The sequence below is a fragment of the Danio aesculapii genome, chromosome 24 (assembly GCF_903798145.1).
Source record: "Danio aesculapii chromosome 24, fDanAes4.1, whole genome shotgun sequence".
NCBI classification, from domain to species: Eukaryota; Metazoa; Chordata; class Actinopteri; order Cypriniformes; family Danionidae; genus Danio; species Danio aesculapii.
This window is the reverse complement of record NC_079458.1, coordinates 24,589,067-24,606,397: the sequence shown is the minus strand read 5'-3', so window position 1 is coordinate 24,606,397 and position 17,331 is coordinate 24,589,067. Positions and strand designations below refer to the sequence as shown.

Here is a 17,331-nt window from a genome sequence, read left to right as displayed (position 1 = left end):
GTTGATTTTTGGAGTTTCGTTCAGGTCACTTAAGTTACTCAAATTACCTTTTTTTGTGTACTATTATTGTTGCTTTAGTATATATTTAATGTTTAGAGAATAGTTTGAAGCATGTGTTACGTTTATATCGATATTTTATCTATATTTCTTGGTCAGAATATGACTAGGACCCAATTGTGAGCAGTTAAATATCGCATTAAACTCATTTATGAAATGTTTTGCACTGTAGCATTTTTGCATTGTACATTCCTTTCCTTTAATTCCTGGATTTGATTTATGTAAACGTGGACATGTTTGACAGCTGAGTTTACATATAGCATCATATTCCTGCTCCTTACACCGCTTAAAGATAAAAGTTCTTGTGTTTTTCACATTATTTGACTCAGTGTTTTGCATTTTAAACAAATTGTCTGTCAATGGTTTTTAAAAATGTTGTCAGCAGCAATACCCTTGCGGTTAGAACGCAAACATACAGCTCTACAGTGGTTGTGGCAAAACCTGTGTTCGATTCCCTGTCATGTTCCCCTCTCACTGTGTCCAATTCTTTCCTTTCTGTGCTGCTGTCCTATCAAAATTTAGAACTTGTAAACAAAATTTCATTTATAAATAATGTCCTCTATCTCAACAAATCTCTTTCACAGTCATAGATGAACTGCAAATATCTGTGCTGTTTCTGTGCTTCTAAGAGAAGCGACCCGCCCGTGCGAGGTGATATGGCTTCACAGTCCTTTGCTGGAGATTTATTGCCTTGTGGCGCTGATCTCAGCCCAGCTAATTACCCCAGAGATAGATTCACTTTTCCCCGAGAGCCCTGATGTAGAGCCCAGAGCTGGATGCATTCATAATAACACAGATCGCTGTCTGTCCAAACAAGAGCGCACTGAGATTTATGGTGTCAGAGACGCAGGCCCAGGCTCTCTCACTTGGCCAAGCTGTGAACTCTGTTTGGCTTCCCTGAGAAGCACGTCTGTCTCTGAAGGCAGGCCGCCAGACCAGGAGTTCAGCTGTGTTGCTAAAATAGAAGCAGTCTAGAATATGTTTGTAAGCAAAAACTGGAGCATCGTTTTCTATTTTTAGTTCATGACTGAACGAGCTCTGTTTGATAAACGTGTGGGTGTATTAGCGCGTGTACACATCTCATTTGCTGTCTATAAATGATTTCAGGTCTCCGCTGAGTGGGCTTCATATACGGTATGATGCAGGACCGATGGTTCTAGGGCTCGGATCTGGTTCGGATACGCTGCCCCCTGCGGCCACCAGCATTGACCAGCTGCTGGAACGCCAGTGGAACGAAGGACAGCAGTTTCTCCTACAACAGGGTTCACAAGGAGATGGTGAGAGGTTCTTTATACATCTATCATGATGCCTTAATACTCAAGCATTAAACTGTTCAGCCATGTCTGCTTGTCTTGTGGTGGTTTTGTTGAGGAAGTTAAGTTTCAGTTTAGTTGTAAATGAAAGTTGATGAAACATTTGTGTGAGATGCCATCTAGGCCCCGTTCTTCGCGTACATACGCTTAGAACAGTGTAGAAAAGCTTGTGATCTCCCTCCCTGACGCGACATCTCCTATCCCCACCCCCCGCTCCTCAGCCTCAAGCCAGGTTATTATAGTCTATTGATTGTTGGGTGGCACTTTTTGGTTTTCAGCGGTTTTTCGACAGCTTTTGGGCTGGAAACAGTCAGCTACATCTGGCAACACTGCTCATGTGTTGAGCTAAAGCTTGGCCGGCGGTGTGCAGGAATTACACTCATTATTACACTAATTTCTAAGCCATACTTACATGCTATTTCTGACCGAATATTCAGAGTAGCGGTAAACAATATAGGGAGCGCGTCACAGGTTGTCATTGTTCAGAAATGACCCAATGTGAATATAAAATCTTCAGCTCAGTAAAGCAGGCTAGGCGGAATAGCGCTATTTACTGATGTTCTGTTGTTAAACTAAATATAAATCTACATTGTCGATGCTGTAAAAGGCCCTTATGAAACTGAAAATAGTCACGTCAATCTTTCACCAGGATATTTCAATGGCTGAACAACACTTCAGTGCATGTAACCCATTCATAACAACCCAATCTACATCAGCTTTAAGTGACAAAAATAGTTTTAAAACATAGCATTACCTGTCAAAGAGAAATACTTCAGCCATGGTATCGTCCGACCTCCAGCAGGCAAAAGTAACTCCAATATTGAGTCAGGATTTTTAAAAAGTTTCAATTCAGCATGTTTTTATTTCTCTTTGTCGTGAGCGTGCAGCACGTGTATGAACAAATGGCAGAGATACGTACAAACAGGTGCGCAGTAGCTCAAATCTGCATTTGCTGACAGTTTGGACTACTCATCAGAATTATGGGAGTTGTCGGCCCGACACTATTTTAATTGGATGAACATTTTTTAGTTTTATGCCATACTCAGAATATAAAAATGCTTAAAATTCATTTAGATTCATTAAAAATGTTTCTGAAGACAATCACCTACTGCACATTTAAACCTTGAGATTTTAGTCTAGCAGATGATAAAAAACGAATGCGGTCTTAAATTAAATAACAAAGTAGAGCTGTATTTAGAAACTGCTTATCATTGACACATGAAGATACACAGAGCAGTAAGCAGTATCCACCCATAGCACCTTAGTAACTGCATAGGAAGATGCTAAAACGCACTTTAAAACACTTTCACAACCCTATGGCAATGTACTGGAAACACTCTTACCACATTCTTGTATCATTGTAACGATTTTTGCATGTGAAATTCAATTAATTCCTATTATAATAATTTCAAAGTTTAGCTAAGAGGGTTCATTGATATGCTAAAAAGGTTGTGCAGATATCAAAAGGCTTTTTAAATTAATTTCTGAAAGCCTTTATAAATTATGGTCATTGAAAGTTGGCTCTTCTCATAAAAATTCTAAATTAAAACAATTTGACACTTTCTAATCTCAAGGCACCTAACAATAAACTTGAATCTATTGCTTTTACTCCCACAATTTTATTTATTGCTAGAATAATTACTTAAACCATAAACAGTATTTTACAGCATGTCAATCAAACGGTGTCCGTGTTTGAAGCCTGTAATTACATGCGTCCCCGTAATGCGAGTAATTAATGTATTGGTTAAAACCACAGTAATTATGAGCATCATTACCTGTTGGTTTTGTCTGTGTGTAGCTTATGTAGTTTGATAATGAGCTAAGTAATGTTGTCGAGCAGCAGGTAGCAGTGGATCTCTCCGTAGCAGCAGGTCAGTTTGTAGTGTCAGGATTGTGTGAATGAGCAGCAGCTGTTTCTGTTAGGATTGAGCCTCTTTTGGTGAAGGGGGAAGTCAGACAAATGCATGGAGATGCCTGAACAGGAAGCGGTAGGACGGTTGGATTTCTGTTCGCCACTGATATGAGACCAGTACTGCGGTTTTGGCGACAGTACATCTGGTTTGAATTTTGTTCGGGGTTGCTGGCCTCCGATCAGTGGCATGTGATTCTTTGAGAGCGGAAGTCTGTTGTTGTAGTTTCTTCTGGAGGTCCTGAACCACACGTGGGCTGATGTAGTTTTTGCACTTGTGGTATCAGGTTCGCTGCTTTTAAAAGGTGGTTTGTAACCACTTTTATTTTGTTGTCAAGTGAAATCAAGTTAGCTTTTTATGTAATGCGTTATGAAATGCAGATTGTCTCCAGTTAATCGTATTAAACAGGAAAATGTGCTTTTTAAATAACAGGCAAATTCAATTACTGCTGAAAGTCAAATCTATAATATGCTTCTTAAAATTCAGTCATTTATTTTTGTAAATGAAAGACATTGAATGAAAAATTAGCCAGCTTTACTAACAGTTGTAATGACAATAAACCTATGATAATAACACACAAATGCAGTGCTTCCCACAGGTTTGAAATATACTTGTGTTGGTAGCCTGATTAAAACACCATTTACCCACAGCACATAAATGATCAACTACATGGGACAAACAAAAAATAATTAGATTTTTTTAATTTGTTTATTTTTTTACTATATTTTTATTTTTACTTGTGACACTGTTATTAGAAATGGGCCTGTATAAGATCCTGACAGTATGATAACCTTGGATAAAAATATCACAGTATTGTGATTACTGCTCAAAAAATATATTCTTCTTAAATGTCACTTCTAATTTTTTTTTCCCCTTTCACCGCTATATATTTTTATTTGAGAAACATTTAAAATAATTTGGAACAGTAAACATGTCAGGCTAAATCATTCAAATGAATCATTGACTGCGTTTCAAAAACACAGATTTCTTTACAATTTAAAATGGCATCTTTGGAAATCTTTTCTGCTGGAGATACTGTTGTCCTTAAAAAAATAATAATAATGATTTTTGGCCCTTTTGTAAAAATGTAAATAAAAAAATCTTACACATACCTTAGGAACGGTATAGCTGAACATTTTGATGGTTTTAAAACCTTGACTTATCCAAACCGCGGTATAACTTGAAAACGATTATCGTCCAATGCCTAACTGTAATACACATTTTCTTTTCAATGGATTAAAGTTACTTTAAAAGGCTGGTGAAATAAAAGAAATCCACTATTTCTCTTACTTTTATGCTTTTTAGGAGCCATGTGCACCCACTGACAGGTAAAGGCTGCTCTCTCTCTCTCTCTCTCTCTCTCTCTCTCTCTCTCTCTCTCTCTCTCTCTCTCTCTCTCTCTCTCTCTCTCTCTCTCTCTCTCTCTCTCTCTCTCTCTCTCTCTCTCTCTCTCTCCCTCTCCCTCTCTCTCCCTCTCTCTCCCTCTCCCTCTCTCCCTCTCCCTCTCTTTCTAAAGTTGCTTTATTGGCATGACATTTACAGTATTGCCAAACTATTTTAGATAGATGTATAAATTATGTAATATATTATCATAATTGAATTAATAAAATATACAGAAAATGAGAAATAATTAAAAGATTATTGCTAAAATTATAACTAGAATAAAGTGTTGATTATTTAAATAAGGCAAATTACTTGATTAGCCATTTCTAATTATGTACAGTATTTTGCAGCCAGTATATTTAGTTCTTTCCGAGTATATAGAAAAGTTTATTAAATGATTAATTAATAATAATTGTTTCTCTCGTGGCTGTGCATGCGCAGTCATCTGCAAAAAGGTAATGCAAAAAAGCATTCAAATAACGGCAACTTTAGAAAGAAAAAGTAAAACCCGAATCAGAGATTCAGAAACTACGGTCGGATGCATTTTGGCGCAAAAGGTCTCTGTGGGTCTGCAGAGGACGTGAGATTGTCTGTGTGAGTGTTGACGGTTCTTTCAGACACAGAAACGTGCAGAGTGAGAGAAAATTTTTTCACTGGTTAATCGATTGCGAATGTTTGGCTTTTTTTGGACGGATACAAAAATAGTAAAAGGATGATAATAATATTATTCATTTGTCTCCACCAAATATACATGGGCAGCCATTAGGGCTATTCACGCATTTTGGCTTCATATTTGATGCATATTTTCTGTAAATTTGCTTTTGTGCCATTTAGACAGTTCACCATATGTGTGTTGCACTTGGAATAGGACGTTCTTTAACTAGATGATTTTGGAAGTTTTTAATAAAAGGAATGTTACTTGAATCGAGTTGTTTTGGTGTTGACTAGTTAATTGTAAAACAGAAAACTAATCTTGAAAGGTACGGTGCACGGCGGCGCAGCACAATCGCCTCACAGCAAGAAGGTCGCTGGTTTGAGCCCCGACGTTTTCAAAACTTGTGCAGGATAAGTTGGCGGTTCATTCCGCTGTTGCGACATCTGATCAATAAATGGATTTAGCTGAAAAGAAAATGAATGAATAAATGAAATTATCTTGAAATGAACAAACATTCTAGGAACAACAAGGTTCCTCAACCTTATCTGATGTCTTGTGCGCTCTTGTGTCCAGTTCTGGCAATGCTGAAGTCCCTGCACCAGCTGCAGGTAGAAAACCGGCGCTTGGAGGAGCAAATCCGAACTCTCACCATGAAGAAGGAACGACTGCAGCTCTTAAGCGCTCAACTCTCTGTGCCTTTCACCCCTGCAAGCACCACGGCTACCACTGCATCCTCTCCAATGTACCCCAGCAACACTCACACAGGTCAGTCTTTTCCACCTCTTGTGTGCCCGTACAGTTTTCACACACTCCATCTGGATCGTCACAGTCTAATCCCACCCCAAACACCCCCCCGATTCACATATTCACACATACACACACACAAGCCCACCTCTCACCCCGTCCGACCCCCTTCCTACCCTCTGTTCGGCTCACGGAGCCTCCTCTCCCAGCTCAACTCTAGCTAATCTGGTCTCCACATTCATGTCAAGTTGCAAAATCTCTCTCTCCTCCAGACATGCTGCACAGCAAGAGCATTCAGCTAGGCAGTGTTTTAACAGAGTCCTCTCAACCCTTGCCCACTCAGGTAACTTCCTCTACCCCTGCTCTGCAGATGCCATCTGCTGGGACTGAGCACCTCTTTAGTTGAGTCAAGTGTTATATATTATGTATATCTAAGTAGTCGAGTATAGGGCTGGGTGGTATGGCAATATTTATAAAATGGCAAGGATTTGTTTTGCAGAAAGCGAATATATCAATATAATTCAGTAATACTAAATTTATTTGTACCTTCTAGTCTAGGCATGGGACGAGAACCGTTTTCAAGGTATATTGCGGTTTGGGAAAGTCAGGGTTTTAAAGCTCTTAAAATTTTCTGCTATAAATGTTCCTATGGTATATGTAAGATTTTTTTATTTACATTTTTTACAAAAAAAATTAGGACAACAGTATATTCTGCTGAAAAAATACCCAAAGATTTGTAATGAAATCAGTGTTTTTGAAAGTAATGAAGACGGCAGAAGTCAATAATTCATTTGAATGATTTAGCCGGACATGTTTAATGTTCCAAAATATTTGAAATGTTTCTCAAAATAAAATATCTTGTGTTTAAAGGGGGAAAAGTTATATTTTTTTACCCAGACATTTAAAAAGTATATATTTTAGAGCAGTGATTACAACATATTTTTATCCAAAGTTATCATATTGTCAGAATCTTATACCGGCCCATGCCTAATAGTGTCAAAGAAAAATGCGTGAATAAGAAAATAAAGAATGGGACATGACTAATTTTAAAACATTATTAATAAAAAAAAACAGCACAGAACACTGAAAGCATTCCTTCCTGAATGTGTTTCTGTCTGTTGCTTTGTGCAGTTGAATAGTCAAATACATGCACAACAATTTATGTCTTAACCTAAACCGTGTGTGAAATGGCATGTGTATCGGTATATTCATGGTGTCCGCGGGGTCTTTAAAAGTCTCAATGTCTTAAATTTCAGAAACACAATTTTAGTCCTTAAAAAGTCTTAAATTCACTGAAAGATTGGCTTGTAGGTCATTTTAAACGGGTATTAATTTTTCTTTGTTTATGTAAAGCTACCCAATCAATCCAAAATGCATTCAATCAACAACAACACGTCAATAAAACCTTTAGCAAAGCTACTCCTAACTAATATTATAACTGTAGTCTGTTTTTTAAGTTATGTTGAAAAAAAATGTATGAAGTTCTGCTTGTTTTGACACACTATTTAAAATATGTGGCTAAGAAATGACTAATTAATTTTTTTGTTCTGCTGAGCCATTAAAAAATCCTTAGTGTCTAGTCCTATTTAAGTCTGAAATGTCATTCTTCGTGTTTTTAAAAAGGTCTTAAGTCTTAGATTTGACTTGTTGAAACCTGCAGAAACTCTGATAGTGTATCCGTGCATTTAGCAGCTTGGTGTACCTGCTTCTGTCTTTGTTAAACAAACGACAGGAAGAAAATCACTCACTCTTGACTAAAATAATTCAGTGAACACGCTGTAGTGTTTTGTTTTTACACAGATCAGTACTTACGTTAAACTAAATATAAAAAAAGATAAAAGGAAAAGAGCTCACTCTTACTTGAATAACTTTTGTGTTTTAAATAAGAAACAAATCATACATAATTCATAAAGACTCTGTATAGTGTTATTTTTCACGGTGCATATTCAGTTTCTGTAGTGTTGGAAGTTAAATCTGCTGTACCAGGTAAAATAAATAAGTTTAAAATAAAATCTGGATGTTGATCATATCGCCCAGCCCTAGTCAAATGTGTTTCAGTGATTCATTGTAATGTCAGATTCATGGCGTAATTGGTGGCAGTGTGGTGTTTTTTTTTTTTAATTTACAGCTTCCTGTAATGTGATATCTAATTTATATGATGATGTATTTATTTGGCAGGACAGGTACAGGAGGTGCCTCTCTCATGTTGACCTCTCCTCTCTCTCTCTCTCTCTCTCTCTCTCTCTCTCTCTCTCTCTCTCTCTCTCTCCCTCTCATGCTCTTGTGCTTTCTCTATTCTCTCTCCTTCTTTCAGGATCCCCTGTCTGGTGGCCATAGTAGCGGAAGCAGCACGTCGTCTCTCTCCACCCCTCCGTCTGCAGCCCACAGCCCACCCCAGCAGCAGGTGAACGGAGTCGGCATGGCCGGGGTGCCCGTCCAGCCTGGCAATGCCAACTCGTCCCTGCCTGCCATAGCCGGGGTGACTGGTCTGATGGGTGCTCTGCAGGGCAGCCACATGGCCATGAGTGGCATCGTGGGTGCCATAAACGGAGTAATCCAAACCTCCCAATCCAGCCTGACCCAGAACAGCAGTCCCCTGCCCCATTCAGCAGCAGCTTCCAGCACATCTCTGCCCATGTCCAGCATTCTCACTAACAGGTAGGAGCTAATGTAAAACGATAAATGATGAGATGTGAAATGAGAGCCATTGTTCGGGGAAAATGATAACATAGATAACATTGGGGAAGCTGATGATTTTTTGGGATAATTTGAATGCCAAAATTAAGTATTCTGTGCATTAAGCAGATCCCCTAGTTTTTCACGATGTTTTTGTGAATTTTTTTTTTTCTTTGCTATAAAAATTACTGTTTTTTTTTTTTTTTTTTTTTTTTTTTTTTTTATTCCCAGAAATTTGAGGACAATTTTGCAATTAAATACAGAAATATAAATATTTTAAAATATATATATTATTTTATATTATTATATATATTATTAGGCAGACAATGACACAAATAAAACATAAAAATAAAGCTTCTTTCTTTTGGTCTCTTGTCAAGATCTAAAACGGTAAGGATTAAGCCAAAGGAAGGTTGTATAACTATTATTTTCATCCACAATCTTAGTTTCTCTCAGATTTCACTCCCTGGAGTATCTGACATCATGTACCTCACTCAGGACAGGCGTTAGAGCTTCCTTTAACATATTACACCTAAAACACGGACTGCTGTAAAACTGGTCAACGGCAGGGAAGCATTTGCTCTTGTCAACAACAGGGAAAGAGTTTAACGAAAACATGTATCAATTTTACGCACACTATAATACCAGACATACATGTAAAGCTCAAATAATGTCCTTCAATTCGGTCACATCCAGCGACCGTCAGCCTTGAACCAATCTCCATCATTGTAAGCTGCTTGCTTTTTTGTCTGTATCACTGCTCCGTGCGTCAAATGCACAAAACGCCCAATTTGTGCCACAGGAATGCTTAATCCAATCTTTGCATTAAATTCACATGTAAATCATTCGCGCTTCTTCTGCTTGCTGCAATTCTCCCACTCTCATATAACTTAATGTAATGATTGTGAGGGCGCAGGTAAGATGTCATTTTTCGAGAGACCCTCAAATACATCACTTGTGCTGCGTATACAGCGTCCATAAGTCACATAAAACAATAGATTGCAAACTAAAATAAAAATAATTTGATTATATGGTTTGGAATTGGATGTTTTATGGGATTATTTAACTTGTTTTGCATTTATTTAAGAATTTTGCAAGATCGCAAAAACCTGTGACTTTTTGTTGACTTTGTGTTTAATTCAGCAAATGCAAAATCGTGAAAAACTAAAGGGTCTGATCAAGATTTGGAGGCAATTGAGCGTATTGCTTGTGCACACTTTTTTTTTATTATGACAGAAGGCTGTAAAAAAGAAATGCAATAAAAACAGTTTGTTGAAATGTTATTACAGTTCCTTTTATTATTGGTTAATTTAAAAATATGATTCTTTTTCATGTAAAGCTGAATTTTACTACAGTTTTCAGTGATAAATGATTGTTCAGAAAGCATTCTGTCATGCTGATTTAGTCCTAAAAAGAAACATTTCTCAATATACATATACTTAATGGCCAAAAACTGCATTGATTTGTTTTTTTATGATATTTTTAATTTCTTAACGTCAATTGTGGACAATTTAACAACCATTTATTTTTCTGACTAAAAGACTATACGACTCCAAACTGTTCAATTGCATTTCATTTGACCTATTTTATTTTGGGGTGAATTATGAGTGGGATGTACTTGTGAGATTTATCCATACAGCTTGGCATAGTGTGATGTTTTCATATTTCATCATCTTTGCTCATCTTTTCTGCTTCCTCATCTCTCTTCTGCTTGCGCTTTTTGGATTATAGCAGCATGTCTACAACGAAAACTAGGTGAGGATTGGCTTGCTGAGCCCTTTTCTTTCTCACTTGTGCATTTGTGCTTATGTCTGTGTTTTGCGCCTCTACATCTGCGTCGGAATAAATTGTCTTATAGTTCAGCTGTTTTCTCAGCCCTCAGTTATCATCTCAAAGTCCTTACTTATTAATTAGTGGAGCCATGACCAAGATGCTTTTTAATTGGAAAAAAAGGATTTTGCTTATTTGGTCTTCTGCATGTGTTTCTAGGCTTTTCACTGAACAACACAGGCAGATTCTCCTCCATCAGCATCAACTACAGCAGCGTTTTGGCTCCCAGCAGGCCACACCGGTGAGAGGAACACCAGCACACAACTAAGCATTCATACTTGCTTTCACCATAAATTTAGTACTCGATTGACTGCGCACATTTACTCCCAACTTTTTTTTTAGATATGAAAATGTCCAAATAATGTGTCATAAGTTTTACTGTGGGCATTTCTGCAGATTGTTGAACCTGTCATTCAGTTTATTTACTAATGTAAATACATATTATGTATAGGGTGTATTTAGTCAAGCCCAAAACTACTCAAAACCTTGACAAATTTTGACTTTAGGTTACTTTTATTCAACCAGCATTTTTGTTTTGTCCGAAAATGACACGGGCATCTCCCAATAGATAAGACGACGATGTACAAGAGATCATTGTGGAAAATATTTCTCAGCTTTTATTTACATTTGAACAAAAAGGGGCATGTCCAAAATTATCCGTGCCTTTCTCAAAATTCTAAAGAAAAAAAGCTGTAATATTGAATCAATCAAATTCTTCCTCTAATTGCTAACCAGCTTTTGGCATGTCTCCACTGGTATTTTTGCCCATTCATCTTTAGTGATGCTCCAATTGTTTCAAGTTGAAGGGTCCCCTTTCCATCACCCTGATCTTTAGAAGTTTCTCCGCAAACTGCCTGATGTTGATGCAAATTTGGATGGATTGCTCCATTTTTAGATTGCTATTCATGGTCATTAGGTTCCCTGGTCCACCAATTAAAAAACACCCCCAAAACATTAGTTATCCACCATCATGTTTGACTTTGGGGATGGTGTTTAAGGCTTCTGCTTTTTGCACCAAATGAAAGTTACACCATTAACTTAGAAGTTTGTAAGAAAAATGCTAAATGTGTTTTTTTTTTTTTTTTTTTTATGGCAAAATTTTCATGAGGGAAACCATCTCAGCCTCATTTTGAGCCAACAAAAACCCTGATATAGTGATTAAAGGGATAATTCTCCTAAAAATTTAATTAACACATCATTGACTCACTCTCATGTGGCTCTAAACATTTATGAGTTTCTGTTTAACCAAAAAGAAGATATTCTGAAGAACGTTGGAAACTAGTAGCCATTGACTTTTATAGTAGGAAATAAAGGTCCTGTGGAACTCCTTAGCCACTGGTTTCCAACATTCCTCAAGATATTTTACTTTGTGTTCACCTGAAGAAAGAAATTGAAACCTGTTTGGAACGAGTTGAGTGTGAGTCAACAATGAACGTTTTAATTTTGGGGAGAAATGTCCCCTAAAGTGGCTAATAGGCATTGGGATGCTGTAGATAATATTATGTAGATAACATTTAGGGGCAGATAATTCTGAATTCATGGGTAATTTTCAAGAATAAAAAATAATTATACATATTTGCTAGCAAGAATCATGCAAACCACACAATTCATTAGTACAAAAAAACAATGCTTTCTTCCTCACAAGTGTTTCTAATGCTGTTTCTGGCAGCTCTTGGAATTGCAATTTTGAGCAAACTCTTGCCACTTTTCTGGCAATCTGCATGAGGCGTTTCTGTGGGCAGTCTGTGGGTGTGCCGTCTCTGTCTAGACATCTCATCATCATACTGTGTTTGTCTGTCTGTGTTTAGGAACAGCAGCAGGTTCTGCTCTATCAGTTAATGCAACAACAACAGCAGCAGCAGCAGCAACAACAGCAGCAGAATGACATTCAGCTCCAGCAGCTGCCAATCAACAGCCTCCTGCCCGGCAATCAGCCAACCACCAGCACAAACCCCTTCCTGGCCCACCACAATGACAACAACACTCCTAAAACTGGAGTTAATACTGCAGCCATCAAACAGGCTAAAGTATGACATGTTTTATGGATTCCTTTTTTTGTGCGTGCGTGCGTGCGTGCGTGCGTGCGTGCGTGCGTGCGTGCGTATGTGCGTGTGTGTGTGTGTGTGTGTGTGCGTGTGTGTGTGTGAGAAAATAAATATGAACTGTATATTAGTTAATTTTAATTGTAACTATTGTTATATTTAATGATTTGCTGTTATATTTTAGATAAAATATGATTAAACGAATTAGAAATGATTACACAGAAAATATTTGGAGACCACTTTCACATATTTTTTTTCATTTACTGGCTTTATTAGCTGTGGGGAAGTTGTAAATATTAATATTTCTTTTATTCTGTAAAGGTTTTTGAAAGTTCTTGCATTTTTTTTCACTAATGAAAAAATCACTAATGTTTTATCTGTCATGGGTAATTCCAGTAAGTTAAAACTGATTTTTGGGTTGTCTAAAAATTATCAATTATTCTAAAAAAAAATTTAAATTAAAAGTATAAATAAATCTGAAAATATGCCTCTTTTTTATTATTTCATGCCATAAAAATGCTCTATATGACAACAATTTTATATATGATTTAGAAGAAATGTCATTAGTATTTTACAGAAAAAAATTATATTGTGTAAATCAGGGGTGGGCAAACTCGGTCCTGGAGGGCCGGTGTCCTGCACAGTTTAGCTCCAACACTAATCAAACACACCTGAACATACTAATCAGTGTCTTCAGATCTCTAGAAATCTATAAGCAGGTGTGTTTGATTAGAGTTAGAGCTAAACTGTGCAGGACACCGGCCCTCCAGGACTGAGTTTGCCCAGCCCTGGTGTAAATATATCTAGAAGGATATTAGTGTGTGTGTGTGTGTGTGTGTGTATATATGTATATGTGTGTGTGTGTGTATGAAACATTTTAGGATGACTATTAATAGACATATTTATATATTTTTATATTATATCTTCAACAAATGAACCCTTTGTCCATGCTGTGTTTCCTGAAAATCTGTTTTGTTGTTGTTTTCTTCAGAGACTGGGGGAGAAAGCTGTGTCTGTGACAGGACAAGAGAAAACCTGATGCGGAAAGCAACATTTCGGGGAGGTTCTGCCTTCTGGATCCCTTTCATCTGCTCACCCCAAGAGGCTGGCAATCTGAGCGGCAAAGACCAGAACACTTACCCGCCACACGAAACCCTCACTAGCACCAGCCTTCATATAAACACACACACACACACACACACACACACACACTTGCCAGTTTGATGCCCATCTGGCAAACAACATGCTGCACTGAGTTTGTGGAAATCACTTGCTGTAAACTTATTGGGTCCCATGAGGACCAAAACACACAGACACCCACACCCACACACACCCTGCCAGTGTGTTGAAAATGACACGCTGGTGCAAGTCTCTGTGGGCGGAAAGCGTAAACCGATGGGACTGAAGGATGGAGACGCTTCTGGAACAATATCTGCTCACCGCTGTTACCTCTCTACACCCCTTTAACAATAAAAGCCCTGTCTTATTCGTCTATCTGTGTGTTTCAAGGCGTCAAACGTTTCAAAGCTGAAGCGATCAGACATTTGTGCACCACAAAGGCCTTCTCTGCCTCCTGATCTTGAGCTTCCCCTTTGAGGAGGTGTCCCAAATGTCCACTGACCCTGCTGCACTCTTCCAAGAGCAACTACCTCTCATAGACCAGGCCCTGAACCCAAGTGCCTGGCCCCGATCTCCCAGCTCTCAGCGAGGGGCCGTGCGGGCCCTGGAGACGCTGCCAGACTCTGGAAACCCCCGTTTTATTTCCTCCAGTCTATCGTTTTTTTTTTTCTTTTTGGTGGAATGAATAAATCCTATTCGGCGTCGCTCAGGCAATACCAGTTCAGAGACAGAATCTCTGCCTGTACAGTGACTACTCTGAAAAAAAAAAACGAAAGAAAAACTCATTTTGAATGTTTGTGCTGCATTGAATACTTTGAAGCCAACTTTGTATTGTTCCTTTTTTATTTATTTGCATACGTTGCTTGTTGGGCGCAAGGTAAAATATTTTAACACTCAACTGGCGAAATGTTTTATACTACTGTACAAACTTCTCAATCATTTTGATGAACATGTCTGGTGTTTGAAGGTATAAGAAAATGAAAAAAATCCTACTTGAGAATTTTGTGGTTTTGTAAATATCTGTTTTTTTTTTTTCTTTTCCTCCTTTTCGTTGCGATGTAAATCTACAGATGCATATTGGATTATTGGATTAAGAATAAGCTGTCAGAATAAATAAGACTTAGTTTAGCACACTTTTACCTCTTTTTCTGTTGTAAATACATATTTGTGATTTCACTTGGTGGTGTAAAGGACCGTTTTAAAGCACTGTCGGTGTGTTCAGATCTTTTTTTAAACAGGCTTTCAACAAGACTGGTGACTGGATAATGTCTATTAATTTATTTTTATATGTGCAGGGACTTTTTCTTTTCTTTTGCACCATTTTATTGATGTGGTTTTATACGTTATAGATGTGGTATGTCCACCTTCTCATGTATTTGTACAGAAATTATGCAAAATCTCTAAAGTTTGTATTTAAAACATCAAAAGTGAAACCACACAAGTCCTGCTTCATATTAAGAAATTTTGAACACTGAGATTGTAGTGATGAACTTTTTTCAGTGATAAAATCTGATTATAACAGCTCTTGCATTTTGCCGTTTCTTTTTTTGAACCCAAGTTTTAGCATGTCAGCTCAATAAGTTCAGTATGATTTAAAAAAACAAAAAACAAACCTTGATGGGCTTTTTATAAAGAAGAATGACACAAATGCTAACTACATTGCACTCCTGTTAAATCCGCTTCTGTTTATATGGGAAGAAATTGCATTCTGTGTAAAGTGCGTGCTTTTGTATGTTAATTACAATACCTTTACATCATTTAAAGAGAGAGCACAGCCAAAAAAAAACAAAAGATCTGTCATTTTGCTCCTTGTAATATTAATCGTGAACTGCATTTCTGTTTGGTAGAGAATATATTTTGAAGAATGTTGGTAACAGTTTTGTTTCCCATTGTCTTGAATAGTATTTTCTTTGTTCTTAAAATCAAAATGGTTTGCTTAACAACATTCTTCAAAGTATCTTATGTTTGGAAAATCTCTTTATACAATAGCACACATTCCTGATGTTATAGTAACTTTTACATGACAACAGTGTACTAAAACGGATGTGTTTTATATTTACGATTCAAGATCTGCAAAACAACTAACTGAAAATGTTGTAATATGCATGCTAAGCCGGTTGTTGGCGACATCACTTGCCTAGACTGAACATGACATCACCATTTACATAAAATCATTTTGATAGCAGTATCGTTCTCAAAAAAAAACCCTCATGAGAAAGTGTCTATCTAATGCCCATCCACATAGTCTTATAGTAGATTACCAATGTAGTTATCTCCTATCGGTACTAAGAATTCAGTCATACTACTCCACACAAATACTGTTTTTCCAGCCTGATCTCATGTTACGTATTGGTGGAAACTTAGCTAATTAGTACAAATTTATACTTAAAATGAAACATTTTTCAAAAGTGGATAAAACCTTTTAGTATGACCAATCTGTACTATATCCAAATGATAGACTATGAATTCAAACAAATTACTCACTAAATTAAAAGGAATTGGCATAAGATTGCATTGGTCATTTGAGTACTATATAGAAAGAAAGTATTTTGGATGCCACATACATTTTTACTTGTGCAAGAAGTGTCTGCTGAAGCATTCTTCTGTCCAGGGAAACACAGACACTAAACTCTATCATCCTTTTATTTTTCCCACATCACTCCTCAAGAACCCCCATATTTCTCCAGTCTGTCCTTGTGTTTGCTATTTGGTGAGTGGAACCCATTTCTCAGCATGACCCCCAGGGACCTGGCCAGCTCCGAGCGCTCCTGCTGTGGGAACAGCAGGCCCTTCTCTCCCCTCAGCTTCATCAAGCTGTCCACACTACTGACCACCCACTGACCTCTGACCTCTGATGCGCTCAAAGCAGGGCACACACAATGGGCCCAGTGACAGCATTCACGCATCTGAAAAATCTGCGTTTTATTTTAATCAGATCAGCGCATTGATGGAAATTGGTGAAACTACACATTTGTGGACAGCCATCTCGTTTTTCCCACAATTAAATCTAGAACTATATTATGAGCTAAATGTGATTTGAAGTTCTTAAAAGCGCTGCATTCAAACAGGTGTTTTGGAAAAGAGATTTACATGTGAGGACAGAATCTTGAATGAACTTGAACTCTGAACAACTGAAGTGAAGAATGTGATTTCTAGATTTGTTGGTTTCATCTGAAATTGTACTTTTCTATGCAACACTATATGGAATGAAAGAAATCAGTTCGTGTTCAAGCATGATCAAATTCACAGTAACTATAGGGGAAAAGTACCAGGATGTCTGACTACTTAAAGTGGGATTCTCAAGTATTCATCCAACAGACACTTCACCATCCTCTTAGGCTACGGGAGAGAATTTGTATGGAATGGCAGCGAAGTAAACGACTGACAGCGCGCTGTCCTTGATTAAGGACATACCTGCTGAAAAAAATGCTTAAACCAGCCTAAGCTGGTTGATTGGTTTTAGCTGGTCGATCAGCCTGTTTTTAGAGGAGTTTTGGCCATTTCCAGGCTAGCTCTAGCTATTTCCAGCCAGGTCTTTCTGGTCAGAGTGGGAGATGAGCTTAAACCAGGCTGGTCAAGCTGGTTTTAGCTGGTCATTTTCC

General features: G+C 37.7%; 1 protein-coding gene across 6 annotated transcripts in view; it reads left to right on the top strand.

Annotated features, from left to right (window-relative positions):
• The window catches only part of mllt10 (MLLT10 histone lysine methyltransferase DOT1L cofactor), a 64,223-nt gene extending 48,973 nt beyond the window's left edge, over positions 1-15,250 (top strand). For 5 of the 6 annotated variants that reach the window (XM_056450172.1, XM_056450176.1, XM_056450175.1 and 2 more), the window contains 8 exons: positions 1,165-1,334; positions 5,892-6,083; positions 6,335-6,405; positions 8,377-8,720; positions 10,470-10,493; positions 10,728-10,809; positions 12,377-12,595; positions 13,602-15,250. In XM_056450172.1, coding sequence (XP_056306147.1) covers positions 1,165-1,334; positions 5,892-6,083; positions 6,335-6,405; positions 8,377-8,720; positions 10,470-10,493; positions 10,728-10,809; positions 12,377-12,595; positions 13,602-13,649 — 1,150 coding nt within the window. In that variant the 3' untranslated portion in view covers positions 13,650-15,250. The remainder of the gene's footprint in view (positions 1-1,164; positions 1,335-5,891; positions 6,084-6,334; positions 6,406-8,376; positions 8,721-10,469; positions 10,494-10,727; positions 10,810-12,376; positions 12,596-13,601) is intronic. The other variant, XM_056450174.1, reaches the window with a different exon arrangement.
• The last annotated feature ends 2,081 nt before the right edge of the window (positions 15,251-17,331 follow it).